General features: G+C 35.1%; 1 protein-coding gene across 1 annotated transcript in view; it reads left to right on the top strand.

Moving 5' to 3' along the window:
- LOC126885214 (protein disulfide-isomerase A5-like) overlaps positions 1-26388 on the top strand; it is a 63389-nt gene that overhangs the window by 20712 nt on the left and 16289 nt on the right. The window contains exons 4-5 of the mRNA XM_050651668.1: positions 637-857; positions 10748-11021. Of these exons, the coding sequence (XP_050507625.1) occupies positions 637-857; positions 10748-11021 (495 nt within the window). The remainder of the gene's footprint in view (positions 1-636; positions 858-10747; positions 11022-26388) is intronic.

Here is a 26388-nt window from a genome sequence, read left to right as displayed (position 1 = left end):
TGAACGTCATTTTAAAGAGAAAGAATGTAAGTTATTTTTTGCTGAAGCAATGTCTATACCTATATCCCCGTGGAAAAAAGTTATGAGGCAAAAAACAAAATTGCTTTCTTTCGTGTTGTTTTTTCGCTTTTCTTTTGAATATATTTTTGTACATAAAAATATTTTTGACTTTAAAATGTAATATTTCGATAGTAAATTTAATCTGGAAAAATTTTTCTGTAGACGTCTTTGCCCCAAAAGTGCATAGCACTCACCCTAATTCACCCTGTGCCTAGGGACTAATTCACCCCTTTCTCAAAAACGCACCATTTAAATGGTAGCACTTCGCGGTTTTTTCAGATTTAGAGGTCCATTGACTATATGAGACAATAAAATCCCGTTAACGTTGTAGTTCCTTTTAGCTCTCTTATTTTGAACATAATCAATAGCCTATAATTAATGTTTTGATCTCATTGGTCACACAAAACCAGTTTTGTATAAACATAAATTTATATTTAGTTATTACCTGTTACTATGGCGAATGGATTTAGAGTAATAATCCAAACAAGCAACAACAAATACCTGTTACTAAACCGTCAGAACTTTCAAATCAGTCACCGATTTGTCACTCCATCTCATATCATGAACTTTTTTCAGACACTGGCGAAACTATTAAAAAAAGAGCTGAGGCCACTAATGGTAATGTTCTATGCACCATGGTGTGGATTCTGCAAGACACTAAAACCCGATTATGCAGAAGCCGCAAAAGAATTGAAAGATGACGCTGTTCTAGCAGCTATCGATGTTAATAGACCCGAGAATACAATTGTAAGAACACATTACAATATCACTGGGTTTCCCACACTGCTTTTCTTTGAGTAAGTATTGGAAATATAAATATATAATTGTAGTATACAGTGTGGAAGGCACTTATGGAATAAAATTAATTCTGCCCTTGTTTTAAAAAATTATAAAAAACGCTGAGACCTGTCGATTTTTAAATATAAATAGACGCTTTTTAAACATATATTTAAATGTAAAGGGTGATTCACGCAAGCCTAGTGTAATACATAAGCTTTATTTTTAATGGAACACCCTGTATATTTTTATATTTTTAAAAGCTGCGTAATAGCCTGATTTCAACTAACTATATCATACAGGGTGTATTATGAATAATACAGGGTGAAATTTTGAAATTATAAAGTATGGGAATAAAATTGTTTTTGTCCTTATTTTAAAAAATTATAAAAAACGCTAGGATAAGTGAACTTTTAAATTCAAATGGGCGCTTTATAAACACAAATTTGAATATACAAACCTAGCATAGTCCATTATCTTTAGTTTTAATGAAACACCCCGTATATTTTTGTTTTTAGAAGCTCGTTGACAACTTTATTTTAACGAGGTATATGATACAGGGTATATTATAGGGTTCCAGGGTATATACAACTTGAAAATTTGAAATTATTTATAATTTTATTTAGGACATTAAAATAAATGCTCAAAATGTTGTTGGCAATAACACAGTCTCATATAAAACTCGTTACGAACATTGTTTAAAGTTTAAGGTGAAATATTCCGTATTTCTGCAGTTATCCTTTCTTTGAGGTCATCAATGCTAGTAGGCTGTGTTGCATATACTTTGCTCTTGAGATATCCCCACAGAAAAAAATCCAAGGGCGTAATGTCTGGCGATCTAGCTGGCCACTCAATAGTACCTCATCGTCAAATCCATTTATTGTGGAAGATTTCGTTCAAGTAATTTCTTACCATTAAAGCATAATGGGGTGGTGCCCAGTCCTGCTGAAACCAGACATTTTCATTCGGTAGGTTCGGATCTCTTGCGTTAGGATATAAGTTGGCCAACATAGAAACAACTTCGTCTCTAATCATATTTAAATATTTTTCAGCTGTAAAATTTCCTTCTACAAATATAGGACCAATAATATGGTACCAGCCTAAGATACCTGCCTAAACGTTCACCTTTTGGGGATACTGACTATGTGTCTCACGTATCCAATGAGGATTCTCCGCTGACCAGTATCTACAGCTTTGTCGGTTTACTTCTCCATTTAATGTGAATGTCGATTCATCAGAAAAAGAACTCTATCAAGAGCTACCTCATTTCTGTTTAGTTTATTCATCATTGTTTCGCAAAAATCCATTCTACCATCTGGATCATCATCTGTTAGCTACTGCACAAATGTCAATTTATATAGATGAAGTTCTTCTTCATGGAGACACTTTAGGACAGCATGACTCACATTATTTTGGCGAGCAATTTGACGGGAAGTTGATGTTGGATTTTCTACGACACTTAACAAAATATCCACTTTCACATCATCTTCAACGAAGTGCGGTTTTCTTTTTAGTGGTCTGATATGTCCAAGTTCTCTGAATTGTGCATGAAGTTTAGACACAGTACTTTGCGAAATACTTGCAACTGAGGGTACTTCTGATTAAATAAGTTTGATACTTCAACTTGACTTCTGCAATTATCCCCGTAACCGATCATCATTAAAATCTCAATTCGGTGAGTCTCAGTTAAATACTTCATTTTTACTTGTTCAAGATATTAGTTTTTAATAGTTTACTACTTCAATGTAACATGTTCGTCAAACTATTTACCGATTTAGTTTAATTATTGGTACCTATATGTAGGTAGATTTTACCTGTTCAAAACAAAAAAGGTGACAGAATCTAATATATTGTTACCTTGTTTAGAACGGTTCATGGCAGTATTTAACTAATTTAAAAAAGTGCAATTAAGTGGAACGTAATAAATTATTAATTTAAAAATTTTACCATGTATTATTTATAATACATAGTATAGTTCGTTGAGATCAGGTTGATAAGGAGTATTTTAGAACATAAAATAAATAGGATATTCCATTAAAAATTAAGATTATGAATAGATTAGACTTGCGTGAATCACCCAGTACATTTAGATTTATATTTAAAAAGTGCACATTTGAATTTAAATGTGGACGTGTCTCATCGTTTTTTTATAATTTTCTAAAATAAGAGCACAAACAATTTTATTCCCTAGGTGGTTTCCACACTTTATGATTTCAAAATTCACCCTGTATTATGCATAACATACCCAACATGATATAGTTCGTTGAAATCAGGTTGTTAAACAGCTTTTAAAAATATAAAAATATACAGGGTGTTCCATTTAAAATAAAGCTTATGGACTACGCTAGGCTTGCGTGAATCACCCTGTACATTTAAATATACGTTTAAAAAGCGTCTATTTATATTTAAAAATCGACGGGTCTCAGCGTTTTTTATAATTTTTTAAAACAAGGGCAGAATTAATTTTATTCCATAAGTGCCTTCCACCCCGTATGTAATCACTTGTACTAAACCCGACATTTATTATAACTTTGTAACATCCTGATCATAACAAGACCAGGGCATTAAGCAACATCACACTGCTGGGAGAAACGAGGGGAGGAATTCCTCGAACATCCCTTAGGATATTCAAAAGAAAAACGTCCACCGTTACATCCATCAGAATGGTGTTGTGCCCGACTGCTCAGCCCTGGGCTCGTTCCCTGTTCATTCTTCCTTCACACCCATCCCAGAAAGGTACAGGAAACAAAAAGTCTACCTAATCATTTTAAATATACTATTTATTCAGATATAAAAAAAAACTTAACAAAAATCATTTTATTGTACACAGAAAACCAAGTTAATTTTCTGAGCCCGTGACCGAGACCCTGCTGGTAATCGGTACAAAAGTTATAAAGATAAAAATTTACTCAGCTTTAAGTCTTTCCGTCACAGTTCCTAAAGGAGGTCCCCAATCCCTGCAGAATTTGTCGTCGCCGGCAGTTATGGGAAGTCTAGGGCTCCCTTGTTGGGCTGTCTTGTCTCTGTAGAGCTGTCTTGTCTAATTCATTCTACTGATGCCTCAGGATACGGTTGTAAGCCAGTTCCGCTCTTCAAGGTAGTGTGTTTTCTTTTCCAGGTAGTGCTTGATTAAAGTCTTCTTCCCGAGGTAGGGGCTAGAAAAATTCAAACAAGTATCAGTTTTCTCCCAAAAGAAAAGCCCGATCAGAAATAAAACTGAGCATTGAAAGAAACACGATCTCAGCAAAATCTCTGACCACGGCGTGGTATTATTAAAAATAAAAAGAAACGGAAAGAATTCTATCAATAAAATATTATAACTATGTATAGGAAATAAAGTAATATATTATATACCAGAGAAAAAGAAATAAAATTATAAAAGTTTTTAAGCTTTATTTCAAGGAGAAAGTAGGTATCTGCTGTGCAAAAGAAATCAGTGAAAAACTTAGGCTAAAACTAGATAATCAAACTTACCCATTGTTTAACGGCCTCCACACAAACACGATAATTTATGCCAATATTGTGCCTGATTTACGTGGCAATGGCAAAAGAGCAAGTACAAATTTGTATCGGATTAAATACCTTCGAAGAGATGTACTAATTGATTTGACGATAGTAGGGTCGCTTATAGAAATATATAGTCCGAGGGACAAATACCAAGCGGAGCTTGGTGTAGCGTTCAATCGGCTGATTGAAACGTTACAACTTACTTTACTTTTTCGTGTCCGGACGTTTCATTTATAGAAGTTCAGCCCAGTATTGGGCTACTTCGATTCCATCTTTGTTGGCGAGCCACAAATCTTCGAGGGTACACCGATGAGGACAGTTTCTGCAAGTAAAAAGATGTTCCATATTCTGTGTTTCTTCACAGTCACAATTCGCATCATCTTGGTCTATTTTCCCCTATTTTAACATGTTTGATTTTACTGGAGCGACTCCCGTTCTTATCATATTCATAGTTTTCCGCGTTTTAAAGTGTAGTCCATTGAACGTGGGGAAGAGAAAAATACTCAGGCGGTTCATCTTCCACTGTTGCAGGGAAGTTTCTCCTGGATTTTAGTCATGCTCCTGGTATAGGGCATGCCGCTCGTCTACGATCTGTTTAATTGTCTCTATGTGCTCTGCAACGCCTCTGCGTGTTGAGAGTACTGCAAAACCCGCTGCTTTATATATATTTGAGAGTGGCATTGGTTTCATGCACCCTGTTTAGTGATGTAAGAAGAGAATATTCTCGAAAATATTCTCGGCCAGAAAATTCTCAGCGAGAATATTCTCGGGCAGAAAATTATTTTCGAGAATTTTCTATATTGTTTTTGCCAATTGACCTAGTATATTTTTTGCATCCCAAACATTATTATTCTTGAAGCTCAAACACCTACTTGCCGCTCCGCTCATGAAATGCTTTTTCGCTTTCACGCGATTTTAGATCAAATCCCCGAAAATCTGAGTAGCCGGGGCTGGGAATCCCATGAACCACTAGCTAGGGTGTTTACAGTGTCAGTATTTATTGTTTTGGTGCTGTATTAACGTGCAAATCTTTAGAATGGATCGAAGTAAAGCATAATTTACTAAAAAACGATCGAAAAAGTCGATCAAAGTTCAGCGAGTACGAGAGTGTAGACAGGTTGTTCATGCGACTTTGCTGCGCCTCGGCCTACTTGCATTCTATGGCGGTTTTTAAGACTAAGTCATAGGAACCGAAGTCCTTATCGCCCGGCGTGAATGTGTTCCTCGCGAAGAAGAATGAGTGTGTAGTGACAGGTACTTCGGACTTCGGTGAACTTTCCCGAAGTAACTTCGTGAGAGTGTGATGCTCGCTTTAAAAGGAATATATGCAATTACTGTAAAATTAAAAGTGTACAAGGTAAAACAAGTACTTTTGCAAATTTTGTGATAGTCAATACTTGAAAAATGCAACAAGAATGACAAAACATTTAGTAAAATGTGTTAAGTGTCCGGTGGGAGCGAGACAATTATTTGAAAAGGATCAACAGAAACATTCATCAACTGCTTTTCAGCCAACAGGTATTAGGTTCGTCCAATGACGGTAAGCATGCCTTCATCCAGTGCATCGACTGAAAGAAGTTTCAGTACTTATGGTTTTATCCACTCCTCTAAAAGAAACCGGCTTACTGGTGAACGGGCTGATAAGGTAACTTTTATTGCTCACAATTTAAAATTGTTAGACGTAGACCAATCAATGACTGAGCGTCGACTAGTGAAAAACAAAATCCCACAACTTCTCATCAGTACATTGAAATGCAGAATGTAGGATGTAGATGACCAGGATGAGCTAATGATAGAAATAGATTCTGAATCTAAGGCCTCATCTTTTTCAGATATGCTCACCACATCCAGTATTTGCTGTTAAGAAAATTTCATTTTTTTTTGTCAAATAAATTTTGTTTTCTGTTGTTTTTGTATTTTCTTATACAGTGAGCACGTAAAGGTTGGAATAAATTCATTTTCTCGGAAATGGACGATTTTGGAAAAAAAATCCCGAAACAGGTCAATTTTTATTTTTAAATTACGACTTTTTAGCATATATGTCATACTAGTGACGTCACCCACCTGGGCGTGATGACGTCATCGATGATTTTTTTTGAAATGAGAATAGGGGTCGTGTGATAGCTCATTTCAAAGGTAATTCAATTATATATTCAGTAATATAAACATTAACACAATTATTTATACAGGGTGTCAAAAAAAAAAAATTTGAATTAAATGTATTGACATAAAACGAAGAATGTATGTAACTTATTTAATTCAAAATACATTTTACTGCTCTCAGAAAACAGAAAAAAATGTTTATTTGAAAAATAATTATTGCTTTTCACTTAAATTAAATGTTCAAACTGTCAAGAGGCAGGTGGGTGGCTGCTTTTATATTAAATTTAAGCAAAAAACAATATTTATTTGTCAAATAAACATTTTTCCTGTTTTCTGATAGCAGTAAAACGTATTTTGAATTAAATAAATTACACACATTCTGTTTTTTATGTCAATAAATTTAATTAAAAAAAATATTTATCTCGAGGGCGCTTTTATCTAGAGCCACAACCTTTCTCTTGGTATAAAAGTAAGAATGTTGAGATGTTACGTCTTCTCTGTCCTTTTTTATGGTGTTGAATCATGCACCTTGAACGAGGATATGTGCTGAAAGTTGGAAGCATTTGAGATGTGGCTATATCGGAGAGTTCTTAAAATCCCATGGACTGATAGGGTCACAAATGAGGAGGTCCTTAGAAGAATGGGGAAGAACCGAGAGGTAATGACCACCATTAAATCTCGAAAGTTGGAATAGTTTGGACACATTATGCGAAATTAATCCAAATATGCCCTCCTACAAGCCATCCTGTAAGGAAAAATATTTGGAAAGCGAGGTCCAGGAAGAAGAAGAACATCCTGGTTAAAGAACCTCAGAACCTGGTTCAACACAACATCTGTGCAGCTTTTCCGCGTTGCTGCAGATAAAGTGAAGATTGCCATGATGATCGCCAACATTCGTCACGGATAGGCACATCAAGAAGAAGAATTGGACTTCCACCATAGCCAGAAGTTTATATCTATTAATTGAGTCGTATGCGGCTTTGTAATCCACCAATATTTGGTGATGTCGATGCCTAACTCTAGGGTTCTTTCAAGAATATGCCTTGCGGTAAAGATTTAGCCCGTTGTTGATTTATTAGGTCGGCAGTCAGACTGATATCCTCTCACTGTTCGTTCGTCATAAGGAAGCATTCTTTTGCACAATACGTGGGACAGTACTTTATATGGAATGTCACAGCCACCTTTACTTTACAAGCCATGAAGAGAAAAAGGCAACGTCGCAATTGATGACGTCGGTATTCTGACTTTCGGACTACCGCTTTCGAAACTACAATTTTAAAGTACAAATTCAAGTAAAATTTATAGTATTTTTTGAGTCGAACAGGAAAATATATTAATTAGAAGCTTTTACAAAATCAAATTAAAAGTAATTCCTTGTAAGTAACGTTTATTATACAAAAAAAGAGACAAGAAATATGTGTAAAATACTTTCTTTTAAATAAATAATATCTTATTTCAAATGATATCCAAAATATCGCTAGAAATAACTATAAAAACAATTGCTCACAATGTTTGATGTGCATTGTTATGGTTTAAAGTAGATAACTTTCTTTTTTGTTATCGCCCTTATCGTTATTTTTCTTTTTATAATTTTTTGAAGATTCATTACTTTGATGGCTGCTATTTTTGTATAATTATTTAAAACAATATTACACATAATTTTTATAACAGCAGAATAAACTTTAAAGGCATTTTCCCCACATTCACACTAAAATTCAAAATTTAAGTGAAATCCTTCATGCTGTTGTAAACTTTGCATTACCAAATGTTATAATAACATCAGGTGACAATAATTATTTTGCTTTTAAGATTAGGAATATTAATAATACATTCAAATGTTGAACAAAGGTGATAATAAATAAATTTTACTGAATCCGTTGCTAAGCACAAACCATCCCTTTGCAAATAATCATAGTAATCTGCTCCAGTTGTCTCTCCTTTACTGCAAAAACAAGCTGTTTGAACTAGAATCATCTGAATAACATACCTTTTAAAGCTCTTTATATTTTGTAACACGAAATATTGTAAAAATTTTCAGTTTCTCTGTAAATATGTGAATATTGTATACAAACAAATGAGAACTGACAGACTTAACCGGTCTACCATTAGATGTTGCCAAGTTTCAACTTCATGGCTTGTTAAGTAAAGGTGGCTATGGCAATGTTGAGAAGAGGGATGCCTGTATACAGAGTGAGTTTTATGTATGGAAACGCTCAATTTTCTCGGAAACGGCTTGCACGATTTTTATAAATTTTGGTGGGTAGGGGTTTTCTAATGCGGCCGATATTATAGTGATAATTACATTGCTGTCAGATCTTCCGTTTTTCTGAAAATCTAATTAACTTTCTTATTTTAAATAAAACACCCTGTATATTTTTTGCCTGTTGAAGTCCTTAAGAAATACTGATTATTTTTCATGTTATATTCCCTATGCCTAAAGGCCATAATTTTGGAGTTATTGCTACATTTATTTAAAAAAAAATTTAAACAAATAAAAATCAATTTTTTCGGCCCGGGTAGACATTATTTTACGTTCTTTGGACCATTGGAAACAAAATAGTTATTTTGTAATTTTTCTCTAAAGTTAATCGTTTTCGAGTTACAAACAATTTAAAACTGAAAAAAAAATCGAATAATGACGATTTTCAAGGTTCAAAAACACAAATAAAAAATATTATTTTTGAAACTGCGAAGTACGCGAATTCAAGTTCAAGCCTTATTTTATCAGTAACCGATAAGTAATTTGAGCTTGTCTCATTCTAAAATAAAATAAAAACCTTATCTTGTAAAAGGTATATTTAAAATCCCTAAAAAGGGCTGTATCACATCAAAACGTTTTCGGAATCAATATTCCATCATCAGTGTTATCACAGGTTTACATGCTTTAAGCCACCAAAATGTACGAGTAAAAACCCTTAAATTGATATTAAACAGTTGGGGTTACATTATATTAACTGATTTTAAAGGATGTTAAAAATATTTCCAGATTAACCCATGGCATCACATGACATCAACCATATTGGTTGGGAAATTGTAGGTAGAACTGTTTAATATCAATTTAACCAACTGTTTAATATCAATTTAAGGGTTTTCACCCGTACATTTTGGTGGCTTAAAGCATGTAAACCTATGATAACACTGATGATCGAATATTGATTCCGAAAACGTTTTGTTGTGATACAGCCCTTTTTAGGGATTTTAAATATACCTTTTACAAGATAAGGTTTTTATTTTTTGTGATTTATGGTATACAGCAAGTACAGGAATTTTTTCCTTGTGATATTTTCATTCTAAAATATTGTATTCTTTTGTTGTTAATGCAGCCCCGATCGCCCGTCCTCTCAATGCGCTTCATTTTTTTTTTATTTAACCTCCCAATTTATTTACAACCTGTAAAACAAGTTACAATGAGTAAATGTTGTGACCACTAGTGTAGGTGACTTGGAGAAAATGATTCATTAAAAAAAAATAATTTTCTTTACAAATATTTTACATAGATATAAAATTGTTTGTCTCTGGGAATAATGCGCTTTATTAACAATTATTAAATTGGCGAATGGATTTAGTGTCCGCAGTCATATAAACCCAAACAAACAACAACAATTATTAAAAATCAAAGTTTTAGAATAAAACCTGCCAAAAAATTTTATAGCAAACCCCTATAAGAAGGGTTTAGCTTGAATTTGAGTACTCCTCAGTTTCAAAAATAATATTTTTTATTTGCGTTTTTGAACCTTGAAAATCGTCATTATCCGATTTTTTTTTTCAGTTTTAAATTGGTTATAACTCGAAAACAATTAACTTTAGAGAAAAATTACAAAAGACCTTTTTTGTTCCCAATGATCCAAAGAATGTAAAATAAAATCTACACTGGCCAAAAATTCTGCTTTTTATAATTTGTTTGAATTTTTTTTTTAATAAACGTAGCAATAACTCCGAAACTATGGCATTTAGGTATGGGGAATATAACATGAAAAATTATGAGTATTTCTTAAGGACTTCAAAACGCAAAAAATATACAGGGTGTTCCATTTGATATAAGAAAGTTCATTAGATTTCCAGATTAATGGAAGATCTGGCAATAATGTAATTATCACTAGAATATCGGCCGCATTAGAAAACCCCTACCCACCAAAATTTATAAAAATCGTGCAAGCCGTTTCCGAGATAATTGAGTGTTTCTATACATAAAACTCACTCTGTAACTATCAGACGCCATCATGTCTGCCTTTTTGTGAAGTGTATGCTTAATATTATGATCTGAATAGCAATCCGATTATAACGATACATATTTTTTTAGGAACGGCCATCTAAAGTTTCCTTACGAAGGGGAAAACAAGAAGGCAGCGATAGTGTCATTCATGCGCAATCCATCAGCGCCTCCGGTCAAAATCAAAGAAGCGGAATGGTCCGATGTCGACAACGATGTAGTTCATTTGACCGCGAGTAGTTTTGATCCAGTGTTAAAGGACGAATCGTCAGTGTTGATAATGTTCTATGCGCCTTGGTGTGGTCATTGCAAAAAAATGAAACCGGAATATGAGGCTGCAGCTGCTCAGATGAAGAACGAAGGAGTAAGTATTTCTCTGATCCATTGGCTTTAGTGTTGCCCAAAATCGGTCTTGGTCTTGCAGTCTTGTTCTTGTTCTTGTATTTTCGCAAGACTAAGACCAAGACCGCCTAATTTTAACAAGACCAAGACTGACCCTGTAAGATTTGAGCAAGAACAAGACTAACCCTGCGAGACTCTTGCGTCTTGCAGTGTCATTTAGGTAGTATAATATTTCGGGTATATGCTTAGATGCATAGAGACTCTATGAGACGCAAAAAATTTGTAAAATTGGACTTATGCGCATTACGAACAATACCATAAGCATACATAGCGAATCAAAATAGAATCTATTAAAAGAACATTTGCCACATTTGATACGTACTCAGAGGTCACAAGTACAATGTAAAAATAAAACATTTTGAACATGCTTTCCCAGCAGACGATTTCTTCGCTCTGAAATTAATTGTCCAGATTTTGATAATAGCTGCCACAACATTTTAAAAATATGCCATCTTAGCTTAGCTGATAAAATAATACATATATTACAACTTTTATCGGCCTAAGTTATTAGACTAAACATTGTTTGTACTGAGCTTGCGATATCGGTTAAACAAACCGAAAATTGCTGAAAATGCGGGGCTATTTTCGACTAATAACTATCAAACAACAGTTTATTTCTATTATATTTTAACATAATGAACAATAAGTTTCTTTCTTTGATATGCCATTCTTTCGGCGTTTATGACACCGACACATGTCGCGTTGTTAATCACGAGACAGATTATGTTACCTTTTCAGTTTTCGGTATGCTTATCTTTGATATAGGAATTTAAACTCATCATTATTTTTAATCGCACAGCAGACTACAAACAAAAATTAACAGTTTAAATTTCATTGACACTTGAATGATACAAGGTGAAGTGTCTATATTCATGCTTTTTTAAATTACTTTAATAATTGTAGTATTAATGATGTTCAAAACTAACGAGACAAATTAACAGATAATTCCGTCTACCTTCTAAACAAGATACCGAAATATTTAAAGTAACGAAGTAACGGTAGCTTATTGTCTTCTTCTTCTTCCTTCTTGTATGTAGGCTTTAAAGCCTGTTTCTTCTTCAATATTATCCTCCTAAATTGTTTAGGTTATCGCACCACCTTTTTCTTGGTCTGCCAATACTTCTTCGTCCATTTGGTGACTTATCTCGTGCTATTCGTACTATCCTATCCTCTGCCATTCTACTAATGTGTTCGTTCCACTCCTGTTTCCGTTTTGTCACCCATCCATTTATGTCTTCTATATTGCATGATCTTCTTATGTTTTCGCTCCTCTCCCTATCCAACAGACTTTTCCCTGATATTCGTCGGAGTATTTTCATCTCTGTTGTTTCTAGTAGTCGTCTCGTTTTAGATGTGTCAGGCCTTGTCTCCGCCGTGTATGTTAATATAGGTCTAATTGCTGCTTTATAGATTCTTGCTTTTGTGTCTTGTCTTAAGTGTTTGTTCTTCCAGATTGTGTCATTAAGAGATCCCGCCGCTTTACTTGCTTTTAAGCTTTGTTGTCGTACTTCCTCTTCAACATCTCCGTAACTGGTTATATCAATTCCCAGATATCTAAACCTTGCTTCCTGCTTTATTATTTTCCCATCAATTTCGATTTTACATCGTAGTGGGTATTTAGATGTTGTCATACATTTGGTTTTTTCTGCTGATATTATCATATTGTATTTCTTGGCTGTTGTATTAAAGATGTGTGTTAATCTTTGGAGATCGTCTTCTGTCTCGGCGATTAATGCGGCGTCGTCTGCATAACACAATACTTTGATTTCTTTATTCCCCATTCTGTAACCACGACCTTTACGTACTGCTTCTATTATTTCGTCCATTATTATATTAAAGAGCAGTGGGCTTAATGAGTCACCTTGTCTGACTCCACTTTGTACTGGTATAAACTGCGTTAGTTTTCCATTTATCTTTGCCTGTATTCGATTATGAAAGTAGATGTTTTCGATGGTTTGTATAATATTGATTGGTATGTTTCTTCCATACAGTAAATGTAAGACGTCTTCGACTTGGATGCGATCGAAAGCCTTTGTCAGGTCTATAAAACATAGATATGCTGGTTTATTGTACTCAATGGCCTTTTCTGTGATTTGTCTCAGTACAAATACGGCGTCTACGCAGGATCTTCCGGATCTGAATCCTTGTTGTTCATCTGATAAAGTTGTTAGTTTATTGATTTTGTTGGTTAGGACTTTTGTGGTTAGCTTAAGTGCGGTGTTTAGTAGATTTATACCTCTATAATTGTTGGGGTCTTCTTTGTCTCCTTTTTTGAACATTGGTATCATTATGCTGTTTCTCCATGCGTCTGGTATCTTGCAGTGCAATATTAGTTTTTGTATAAGTTTTGTCATCTCTAGGGTTATACTTTCTCCTCCGTATTTTAGAAGCTCGTTGGTTATTCCGTCTGGTCCTGGTGACTTCCTATTTTTGAGTGAATTTATGGCTACCCCTACTTCCTGAAAACTGATTTCAATTTCGTGTCTTAATTCAGGTAGGTTATTATTTTGATTATGATTTTCCTTTCCTTTAAACAGTTCCGTCAAGTATCTTTCCCATTCGTTTGCTGGTATGTTATTGTATTCCTTCAATTCTGCCATTTCTTTCCGTTGGTTTCTTATGAATCTCCATATTTGTTTTTGTGTTCCGTAGAAGTCGCTTTCCATCCTTTTTGTAAACTGTTCCCAGTGTTCATTTTTTGTTCTTCGTACCAATTGCTTTGTTTCATTTCGTATTCTTCTATAGGTGTCTCTGGATTCTGGAGTGTTTGATGTTTTATACTTCATGTAGGCGTCTCTCTTCTCTTTACATTTGTCTTTTATTTCTTTTCTGAACCATGGTGTATTGTTGTTGTTTCTTTTGTTCAGTATGACTTTGCGTTTTCCTAGAGCTTCTGTTGCTGCCTCTTCAATATTGTTTTTAATTTTCTCCCAGCTCGCGTTTATATCTTCGATGTCGTCTATCTGCTTCAGCTGTATCTTCTGTGCTAGCCTCCTTTGGTACATTTCTTTGGTAGAATCGTTCCACAGTGATTCTACATTGAATTTTTCCTCGGTGATTTCCTGTGGAAAATGTTTTGGTGTTAGTTTCATTCTTATTTTTGCTAGGACTAATTTGTGTTCACTCCCTGCGTCTGCCGAGTTTAAAGTTCGAATATCTAGAATCTGCTCTGGGTGGATTTTTCTATTAGTGACTATAAAGTCAATCATAGATTTGTGCCCCCTGGAGTTTTCAAACGTATATTTATACTGAAGCTTATGGTCGAAAAATGTATTATTGATTCGCAGTTCGTTAAAAGCACAGAGATTAGCCATGAGTTCTCCATTTGAGTTGACATGGTTTTCATTGAATCTTTGTTTTACTCCTGGAACTATTTCATTTCCGATTCGTGCATTAAAATCCCCCATAAGAATTAAGTGTTCTTCATGAGGTATATCGTCCAGGATGGTTTGCAACTGTTCGTAGAATGCCTCTCGTTCCTTCTTAGGTTTGCAGTCCTCGGGGCTATAGATAGATATAACATTTAATTTTTGGTAGTCCATTGTGATGTTCATATGTATTATTCTTTCGGAGACGTAACGGCAGTTACTTATGTTGTCTTTAAATTTTTTATGGACAAGTATACCTACGCCTGCTCGTGCTCGTTCTTCTTTCTTCACTCCACTATATGCTAAAATATATTGGTTATAGTCTCTTTGACCTTTACCTTTCTTCTTGGTTTCTTGGATTGCCCAAATGTCTATGTTTTTGTTTATCAGTTCTTCGATTATCTCTTGGTCTTTGTTGTTGAACGAAGTTATGTTCCATGTTGCTAATCTGATTGTTGGCCTCTTTTTCCTTCTCGTTTTCCTTTTCTTTGCGTGGTTCGTCATCTTAGGTTCCGTCGAGTTCCGAGGCTTTATATCGGTTCTTTGAGCCTTGTTTTCTTTTATAATGGGTAGGATGCTAACCTGGCCCATCAACCCTCCTCTTTTTTCCGGGCTTGGGACCGGCTGTGAGTGTGAACGTGACTTCTGAGCTACTCAATCTACTCAGTCTTCGCGCTCACAACCCCCAGGCAGAGTTGGTAGCATATTGGACTAGGGAAAGTAACAATATCGTACTTAGGGTATTGGATAATTTGGATAGTAACAGTAACGAGTATAAAGAATTGTATTATGTACTTGTAGACAGATAATGATTTTTTTAAATACAGTCAACTTTATGTCATTAATTTGGTTTTTTTGTATTTTAACCATGTTTTAGCACATGTAAGCTTATTAAATGCAAACGTTTATTAGAACAGACTGATTCCTGTGGGCCATGGATAGCTCAGTTAGTTAGAGAATAGACACGGATCGCTTAGATCGTGGGTTCACACCTTACCCAATGTCAGTTTAGACTAGACATTTATTAATTTTATTGGTCAATACTATGGCTATGTTAATCCAAGATTAAAATGTACCCATTCTGTTACAGTGTACAGATTCTAATTCTAAAGGTGCCGGTGGGGGATGGCGTCTATGCGTAGTGTTATAGTCTGTGTAAAGAGATAACGTATTCGAAATAATGAAACAACGAATAATATAACATTTGCTATTTCATGATTTCGAACACTTTCTCTCTCTTACACCGACTATAATACTGCGAATAGACGCCATCCCCCATCGGCACTTTTAGAATCTGTGAAATGTACGTTATTCTAAGATCTAAAGTAACGCTTGATAAATAAATAGCAATAGGCTAATGGGTAACAGCGAGACTTGCAAGACTCTTGCTGCAAGACCAAGACCGAGAGTGCAAGACCAAGACCAGGTGTATTGGCGCAAGACCAAGACTGTCTAAGTCTCGTCTTGGTCTTGCATTTGGGCAACACTACTTGGCTTTACTGTAGATTATGGTTATATTCAGAGTACCTTCCTGGAGAGTTAAATTACTAAGTCAATTCCTAGTTATTCTTCTTCATCTTCGTTTGCCGTGCTCGATTATCGAGCGTTGGCTGTCGAATTGGCTATAGTAATTTTGTTTACGGCAGCTCGGAAAGGGGATGCAGAGGATCTGTTAAACCATTTGTCGGGTTTCTAAGCCATGACGTTGTTCTTCGGCCTGGCCCTTTTCTTCCGTCTACCTTGCCTTGTATTATTAAATGTGAGTATATTATATCTCTCTGTGAGTAAATATTTAAGCTTGCGATTTTTAACTGTTCTGACAACTTCCGTAACTTTTCCCATCCGATACAAAACAACTTCATTACGAACTCTATCCACCCAACTTATTCGTAGGATTCTCCGATACACTCAGATTTCAAAAGCTTCGAGATCTTTGAGAAGTGTATCTGTTACAGTCCAACCTTCCACACCATACAAAGGGGTAGAGAACACATAACATCTCACTAAAAGAATTTTCAGACTTAAAGTAATATTGTTTCCACATAACAGTTTCTTCATCTCAAAGAATGCAGGTCTGGCCTTTTCCATATGTATTCTAATCTCTTTGCTCATGTCTCAGTTCTTCACCATAAGCTGTTACCACTTCTGTTTGTATTGGCGTTTTACTGACAACCATCACCTTTGTCGTTGCTATGTTTAACTTGAGTTAATATTCATCACACGTTGTGGTAATCCTCTTAATCAGATGTTGAAGTTCTTCATAATTGCTTGCAAGTAACACCGTGGCATCATCAAAAACAGATTAAACACCTATCTACATTATCAAATACCTCAGGAACAAGCGGGGTTTGTAAAAGGTTAAGGTACAAGGAAACAAATCCTGAACATGAGACAACTCATTGAAAAGTCTAGAGAATTTCAAGTACTTATGATTATATGCTTCGTTGACTACCAAAAGGCATTTGATTGTGTAAACTGGATAAATCTGTGGTCAATTTTAATAGAAATGGGCGCACCAATGCACCTGGTGACACCACTTATTAAAAATCTGTACCAGTCCAATGTAGCGACAGTACGACTAGATCATAAGTTCTCAAACCAATTCAAGACCGAGAGAGGTGTTAGACAAGGATGCATGTTGTCACTTGACTTATTTAACATTTATGGTGAACATGTCATGAGGATGGTTTTAGAAGGATGGGCCGGTGGAGTAACAGTAGTTGGTAGGAAAATCTCCAATTTAAGATTTTCTGATGACACTACACTTATAGCAGCAAATGAGCAAGAAATGTTTGATCTCCTGCGAAGAGTTGAGTACGAAATTAATAAAGTTGGCCTGAAAATCAATAAAGCTAAGACAAAAATCATGGTGGTCGACAGATTCGACACTATTCAACTGACTAACATGTTACAGGAATACCAGATAGTAAACACCTTTGTCTATCTCGGGTCTAGTATAACTAACGATGGTAACTGTGAAGCAGAAGTTCGGAGACGTATTGGTATGGCAAAAAATGCGATGAGTCGCCTAACTAAAGTTTGGAAAGACAGATTATCTCTCAAAATATCAAGATGAGACTGGTAAATGCCCTTGAATTCTCAATATTTCTGTACGGAGCAGAGACTTGGACTCTTCGCGCATGCGAGCGCCAAAAAATTGATGGCTTTGAGATGTGGTGCTGGAGAAGAATACTGCGAATACCTTGGACAGCTCATAGGACAAACGTTTCCATTCTAAACCAACTCAAGATTAAAAAAGGCTGTGTGCAACGAATACTGCAATTCTGTGGTCACGTGCTTCGCCGAGGTGACGACAGTTTGGAGAGATTAATTGTTTCTGGAAACATTCCGGGGAGACGATCTAGAGCAGGGGTCTCCAAACTACGGCCCGAGGGCCACATCCGGCCCGCGGAGACATACTTGAAAACTCCTTAATATTTTTTATAGCAAATAAAATGTTTGTGATAAGTTGGATAAAGAAACACAGAATGGTAATGAGTAAAGACATGTATAATTTATGCAGTAAATTTAACTTCAGCATATAATAACTAACAAATTATTGAAATGAATCCAACTAACATTTTATACATTGTAAGTAATGAACAACACATACCTTATAACAAACATGACATATGAAATGCTAATGAGATGTATGTAATTGAGATTTTCCACTGACAATAGTTTGTAGTTGTGGACTAATTTTACTTGTACCAATTATTAAAAGAGATTTAAGATGCTCGTCAGTTAATTTAGATCTGTATACATTTTTTGTGTACTTCATTTACTTCGTAGTTGTGATTGAAACAGTATCAATTTCATCCGGAATGATTTGATATTAGTGTATAAATCAGGAAGATGCTGGTTTTCTCCTTGCAATCTCAAATTCAGTTCGTTCACATGTTTTGTCAAATCAACATAGAATGCTAACTTCCATAGCCATGCGTTGTTTTGTAATTCAGTAAGAGGGCGGTGCTTTTCATTCAAAAAAATTTCGATCACTGCTCGAAGTTCAAAAAAGCGCTGAAGGACTTTCCCACAACTAAGCCAGCGTACGGCAGTATGATAAGGTAAGTCTGTTTCTTCAATCTCTGCAATAAATTGTCGGAATTGTCGGTGATTCAGCCCAAAAGATCTGATGAAATTAACAGTTGATATGACTGGTTTCAGAACGTCAGACATATCCAAACATTTTCCGCACAAAGACTGTTGATGAATGATACAATGTAAGACTAATGGTTTTGCTGTGTTTTTGGTGTGTTTGTGACAATTTCTAACGATGGCGTTGAAAAATAGTAGAAAGAATAATTATGTTATTAGTGGACAATCTCGGGAGAGATTGGAGATTTCCACTGGTGGAAATATTTTGTTTGTTTATGTCTACCTTGTATTAAATTAAAATATATCAAAAATAGGTGAATATTTGACATACTTAATAATGTTGACAGCTTACCACACTTACAAAAAATTAAATTATTCGTTATTTTACGGGAAAAAATTAAATACAGGAAAATTAATAATATGCAGTGTTGCCATCTTGGCCCTCGGAACTTACAGGAGTAATCAGTATGGCCCTAAGGCTGGAAAGTTTGGAGACCCCTGATCTAGAGGACGATCACCAACTAGATGGTCCGACCAAATAAAGAATTCAGCTGGAAACTCATTCTGCGAAGCTCTTAGAGCAGTTGAAGATAGAGACCAATGGAGAAACATTGTTTAGACAGGACGAAAACGGCGGGTTCGTTGGGAAAAATATTCCCATGAGATTTTTTTGCATAATTACATTCGTGAGACATCCCAGAATAATGTTGTTCTGAAGCTATTTTCTTGTGGCATTTTTACAATTTTAACTATTTATAATGGGAAATAAGCCACAATATTATTAAAAAATGATTTTTATTAACGTTTCGACGCCCAAATTGGGTGCCGTTGTCAAAATACAAAATACTATTAACATAAACAAAAATGTTGTTGCTTAGTAAAAAAATTCTTCTAATAATTTATTTAATTTGACTCATTTATATCGGCAATTCAGATACATAATATGATACATTTTGAAGTAGAAGATTTTAAAATGATATTGCCAATATTTATGAGTTGCGTTCCTGGGACGACTTTACTGAAAGATAGTTCATTCGATTACATGAAATCAACCCCAACTCAAGAATATCCGTCACAAAAAAATCATAGCATGTGATCTGTCTTTAAAAAGACAACCACATGCAACGGTGACATTAAAATTCTCGCGTTAGAGATCTCATAGTAAATAACGAGGGAAAACCAGGAAAAACCTCGTGATACTATCCCGACATCGTAAGTATTTGGTCTTACATTTAATTTACTCTCAAAATTAATACATTTTAAAAGTAAATAAGTGTTTTGGAATCGAGCTAGTTATCATAAGGCAATTAGTGATAATAACTGAAGAAAATATCCAACAATTTCATACCAGTGGAGTGGAGTTAAAAAGGGATATCAAATGAAATGATGTGCCAACTCATCAATCCGGATATCAGGTGAATAACAATAATATGTCTTATCAACAATATTTTTTTCCTACGTCAATGTCACAGCCCCAAACGGGTTACCATGATCAAAATCAACAGGCCATATATCAGCAAATGCCAGGCTCATCTACTCAAATGCAACCAATTTTCCCACAATATCTTTCACAACCAAATCCTTTACCTCTCCCCCAACACTTAGTATATCAAAATCCACAAAATCCACAGGTAGTCCAACACATGAATGAACAAGCAGCTCCTAACTCTGAATCTGAAGATAAATGGGAGAAAGTAACAAATAAAAAAAGAATAAGAAGTCCCGAAGTGGAAATATCCAGGAAACAAACAAAATTAAGTGATTATTGGCTGCAAAAGCCACTAGAAACAAAAAACTCGTATAGTATGCTTACAGAAGAAAACGAAGAAAGCCAAGACGAAGCAAAAGATCAAGAAAACAATACAAAACATGTACCCAAGCCCCCACCGATAACCATATATAATGTAGGTGTTGTCCAACACATTCATGATCTACTGAAACAAACCACAGGAGATAAATACACTATTAAAACCATTAGTTATGAAACAGTAAAAGTTCAAGTCGTTGAGGCCGAACATTTTAAAAAATTGATCACTGAACTTGATAAAAGGAATACTCAATACCATACTTTTAGGCCAAAAAGCGAGAAAACATTCAGGTTTGTCATAAAAGGACTGCATCATGGTACAGATACTGATGACATAAAGGCAAATCTAGCAGCACAAGGCCACGAAGCAGTGAACATTCACAATATAAAACATTATGTATCAAAAACCCCCTTGCCAATGTTTTTCATTGATATCGTATCGAAGGAAAACAACAAAGAGGTTTATAAAATAGAAAAATTAGGAAACAATATCATCAAATGCGAACCTCCTCGTACGAAAAGAACAATCCCCCAGTGTACAAGATGCCAAGACTACGGACACACCAAAACATACTGCCGCAAAGTACACAGATGCGTAAAATGTACAGGCAATCACGAAACAAAAGATTGTCCTCGGAAATCACGTGATGACAAAGTAAAATGTGTCAATTGTAACGGTGACCACCCGGCTAACGATAGAGGATGCCAAGTTCACATTCAACTACAGCAGAAGCTATATCCTACACTAAGAGAGAAAAGAATCATGCAACCGCATATCCAAACAAATAATACTCTACAAATACAACCTGATTTAACCTATGCTCAAATAGTCAACAAAAATCAACCACAGTGTAGCTATAACAACCAAACAATACCAGGACCTAACCAACCTAATAACAACTTAGCCAAGCTGGAAGAAATGATGCAAAAACTCATGGAGCAAATGGGTACAATACTCAATTTGCTTACTACTGCCATCAATAAGATTGCTTAATGGCTTCACAACTTAAATATAAAATAGTAGTCTGGAACGCAAATGGCCTTTATCAACGGGTTAAAGAACTCAAAACATTCATACTTAATCAAAATATTGATATATTATTAATTTCTGAGACACACTTTACAGAAAAACACCACATGCGGATTCCCAACTACAAGTTGTATTATACAAATCACCCAGACGGTAGAGCTCACGGTGGAAGCGCCATGATTATACGTGATTCTATTAAACACTCCGAAATGGAAAAATATAACAAAGACTACCTGCAAGCAACCAGCTTAACAATTGAGGAAGCACACGGCCCAATAACAATATCTGCCTTATACTGCCCACCTAAACATGTCGTTAAAAAAGAACATTTCCTAAAATATTTTAACACTCTAGGGAACAAATTCATTGCAGGTGGAGATTATAATTCAAAACATCCGATGTGGGGTTCTAGACTAACAACTCCAAGAGGCAGAGAATTAGCTAAAGCAATGGTAGAAAATAACCTGCAACAAATTTCTACTGGCGAACCAACTTATTGGCCGTCTGATTTAAACAAAATACCTGATGTCGTTGACTTCTGCATCACAAAAGGCATCGATACCAAAAAATGTAAAGCTGAATCATGCTTTGATTTATCATCAGACCACTCACCCTTTATAATAACAATCTCCGAAAAAATCTTAAACAAAGAACATCAACCAACTTTGCATAACACCAAGACTAACTGGTCCCAATTTAGAGAAAAACTAGACAGCCTGATCTCACTAAATCTGTCCTTGAAAAATGAACTCGAACTTGAATCAGCTGTAGATAAACTAACAGAAAGCATACAAATTGCTGCATGGTACGCGACTCCCAGCTACGAACCATCTCAAAACAGAAATAATGTGTCTCCCACAATTAAACAAAAAATTTTAGAAAAACGACAATTACGTAAAAATTGGCAACAGTCAAGAACGGCAGAAAATAAGAAAAAACTTAACAAAGCAACAAAGGAATTAAAGGAATTAATCCATGAAGAAGAAAACCATGGAATACAAGAATATTTAGAAAATTTAACACCAACTGAAGCTACAGATTATTCACTCTGGAAAGCCACGAAAAAGCTCAAACGGCCCCAACAGCATAACCCACCAATCAAAGATGAGGCAAACACCTGGGCTAGAAACGACAAAGAAAAAGCTGATCTTTTTGGCAAGCACCTTCAAAAAGTATTTACGCCATACCCTTCTACAGTATCTACAGAGGAAGAAACAGAACTAACCAGATTCCTAACAGCACCGTTTCAAATGGATCTGCCCCACACGAAATTTACAGTCAACCAAGTAAAACAAACAATAATAGATGAAATCAACATCAAAAAAGCCCCTGGATTTGACCTAATCTCTGGCAAGATTCTAAAAGAAGTCTCGGATAAGTGCATAAAACTAGTCACCTTTATATTTAATGCAATTCTGCGTCTAAAGTACTTCCCTAGTTCATGGAAAGTGGCACAAATCCTAATGATCCTTTAACCAGGAAAAAGACCGGAAAATGCATCTTCATACCGGCCTATAAGCCTTTTGCCTATGATTAGCAAAGTCTTTGAAAAAATGTACGTAAAAAGGTTGAAAACGATAATAGACGAAAATAAAATAATTCCAGAACACCAATTCGGTTTCCGAGACAAACACGGAACCATAGAACAAGTGCATAGGCTAGTCAACCAAATAAACAAGGATTTTAACTCCAAAAGATACTGTTCTGCTGCTTTCCTTGACATATCTCAGGCTTTTGACAAGGTATGGCACATAGGGCTACAAATAAAATTAAAGAAGCTCCTACCCTATCCTCACTTCCAGCTCTTAAAATCCTACATAGAAAATAGACACTTCCTTGTGAAGCACGGTACCGAGCACACCAAGATATATCCCATTCACTCAGGCATCCCACAAGGCAGCGTTCTCGGCCCAATTCTGTATCTTTTATACACAGCGGACATTCCAACATCTAGTACAACTACAGTTGCAACGTATGCAGACGACACTGCTATCCTGGCATCCCACACAGATCCAACAACAGCATCAAGGAATCTTCAATCAAACCTAAATAGAATTCAGCAATGGATGAAAGTATGGCGCATCAAATCTAATGGAACTAAATCATTACATGTAACATTCACGCTACGCAGAGAAACATGCCCCCCTGTATATATTGATAATTGTCTAATTCCTCAATCCGAGGACGCCAAATATCTTGGCATGCACTTGGACCGCCGCCTTACTTGGAAAAAACATATTTTTACAAAACGAAAACAGCTTGGACTTAAATTGAGAAATATGTATTGGCTCATTGGACGCAATTCCAAACTATCTCTGGATAACAAAATTTTACTCTACAAGTCCATCCTCAAGCCCATATGGACTTATGGGATACAGCTATGGGGCACTGCTAGCGTCTCCAATACAAACATCTTACAGAGATTTCAAAACAAGGTGCTGCGTTCCATAGTCAATGCGCCATACTATGTATCCAACGAGGTGATTCAACACGACATCCCCCTAGAATCCGTGAAAGAAGCCATACAACGTTTTAGTGTTAAATACTTTGAACGAGTGTTAGTGCATCCTAATGCGTTTGCCAGACAATTAAATGTGCGGGACGTCTTTGAAGTGCGTAGACTAAAACGGCAACTGCCGTCCGACTTAACCAACTGAACGTAATCAAAAGTGTATTCAGACTGATAAAATTTTAGTTTTAGAATTGTAAAGAGGTTACTCACTGGAGTAACTCTCTACATGTCTATATTTTTTACCATAACAAATGCTTAATGCCCAATGGGCAGATTGTTGTACTCAATGGAGTTAATAAAAAAAAAAAAAAAAAAAATTTACGGGAAAAAATTAAATACAGGAAAATTAATAATATGCAGTGTTGCCATCTTGGCCCTCGGAACTTACAGGAGTAATCAGTATGGCCCTAAGGCTGGAAAGTTTGGAGACCCCTGATCTAGAGGACGATCACCAACTAGATGGTCCGACCAAATAAAGAATTCAGCTGGAAACTCATTATGCGAAGCTCTTAGAGCAGTTGAAGATAGAGACCAATGGAGAAACATTGTTTAGACAGGACGAAAACGGCGGGTTCGTTGGGAAAAATATTCCCATGAGATTTTTTTGCATAATTACATTCGTGAGACATCCCAGAATAATGTTGTTCTGAAGCTATTTTCTTGTGGCATTTTTACAATTTTAACTATTTATAATGGGAAATAAGCCACAATATTATTAAAAAATGATTTTTATTAACGTTTCGACGCCCAAATTGGGTGCCGTTGTCAAAATACAAAATACTATTAACATAAACAAAAATGTTGTTGCTTAGTAAAAAAATTCTTCTAATAATTTATTTAATTTGACTCATTTATATCGGCAATTCAGATACATAATATGATACATTTTGAAGTAGAAGATTTTAAAATGATATTGCCAATATTTATGAGTTGCGTTCCTGGGACGACTTTACTGAAAGATAGTTCATTCGATTACATGAAATCAACCCCAACTCAAGAATATCCGTCACAAAAAAATCATAGCATGTGATCTGTCTTTAAAAAGACAACCACATGCAACGGTGACATTAAAATTCTCGCGTTAGAGATCTCATAGTAAATAACGAGGGAAAACCAGGAAAAACCTCGTGATACTATCCCGACATCGTAAGTATTTGGTCTTACATTTAATTTACTCTCAAAATTAATACCAAATTCTGACTTTACTATAATTTTGTTTAAATTATAAATAATATCAATAATACATGGATATATAAGTAATACTAAAATATAAAATATGTACTAACTTGAATATTGACTTACTAATTGTGGTATTTTCTTTCTATTGACTTCCTCTTTCAGTATGGGTATCCACATCCTACTGCATTCCACCGAGGAATTTGCGACACAATTGGTTTCGTGTAGCATAATTAGAGCCGCTTCTTTGATTTTTCTCTTTTTACTATCTGTTTCTTTCAGGACTATACTTGAATCTCTCCACTGATTTTTGAATTGCGATCCAGGAACGCAACTCATAAATATTGGCAATATCATTTTAAAATCTTCTACTTTAAAATGTATCATATTATGTATCTGAATTGCCGATATAAATGAGTCAAATTAAATAAATTATTAGAAGAATTTGTTTACTAAGCAACAACATTTTTGTTTATGTTAATAGTATTTTGTATTTTGACAACGGCACCCGATTTGGGCGTCGAAACGTTAATAAAAATCATTTTTTAATAATATTGTGGCTTATTTCCCATTATAAATAGTTAAAATCCCAGAATAAGGTTCAAGAAGTGGCCCTCGTGAAAAGTGGACCAAATTTTTTTTAACAATTTTTTTTTAAACAAATTGCAAAAATCAATATTTTTGTCCCGGACAATTTTTTTGTAGGTTTTTTGGGCCATTCTGGACAAAAAAGGTCTCTTGTAATTTTTCTCTGAAGTTGATGGTTTTCGAGTTATAAGCAATTTAAAATTGTAAAAAACGAAAAATGGCAATTTTTAAGACTTAATATCTCGGTTAAAAATTATTATTATGAAAGTCAGAAAGCGACTAAATCAAAGTTTAAAGCCCCCCTACATGATCCTGAAGAAATTTGTGTCTTTAATTTATTACTAAGCTGTTATTTTTAATTATTACCAATAAGCCGTAAGAGCGTATTGACGCGGCTGTAAATGTGAGTGCGAGTAAGAAGCCCCATTGGATTGCCGGAATAGCATCTCTCTCGCACTCACCATAGACGGTGACAAAAAGACGGATTATGACAAAATTTTCTTCAGGATCTTGTAGGGGGGGCTTTAAACTTTGATTTAGTCACTTTCTGACTTTCATAATAGTAACTTTTAACCAATTTATTAAGCCTTGAAAATCGCCATTTTTCGTTTTTTTTTTTTTCAATTTTAAATTGTTTATAACTCGAAAACGATCAACTCTAGGGAAGAATTACAAGATACCTTTTTTGTTCAGAATGGTCCAAAAAATCTAATAAAAATTTTTACGGGCCAAAAATATTGATTTTTGCAA

Source organism: Diabrotica virgifera, chromosome 5 (genome assembly GCF_917563875.1).
Source record: "Diabrotica virgifera virgifera chromosome 5, PGI_DIABVI_V3a".
Lineage (NCBI taxonomy): Eukaryota > Metazoa > Arthropoda > Insecta > Coleoptera > Chrysomelidae > Diabrotica > Diabrotica virgifera.
This window is presented reverse-complemented; position numbering and strand designations above follow the sequence as displayed.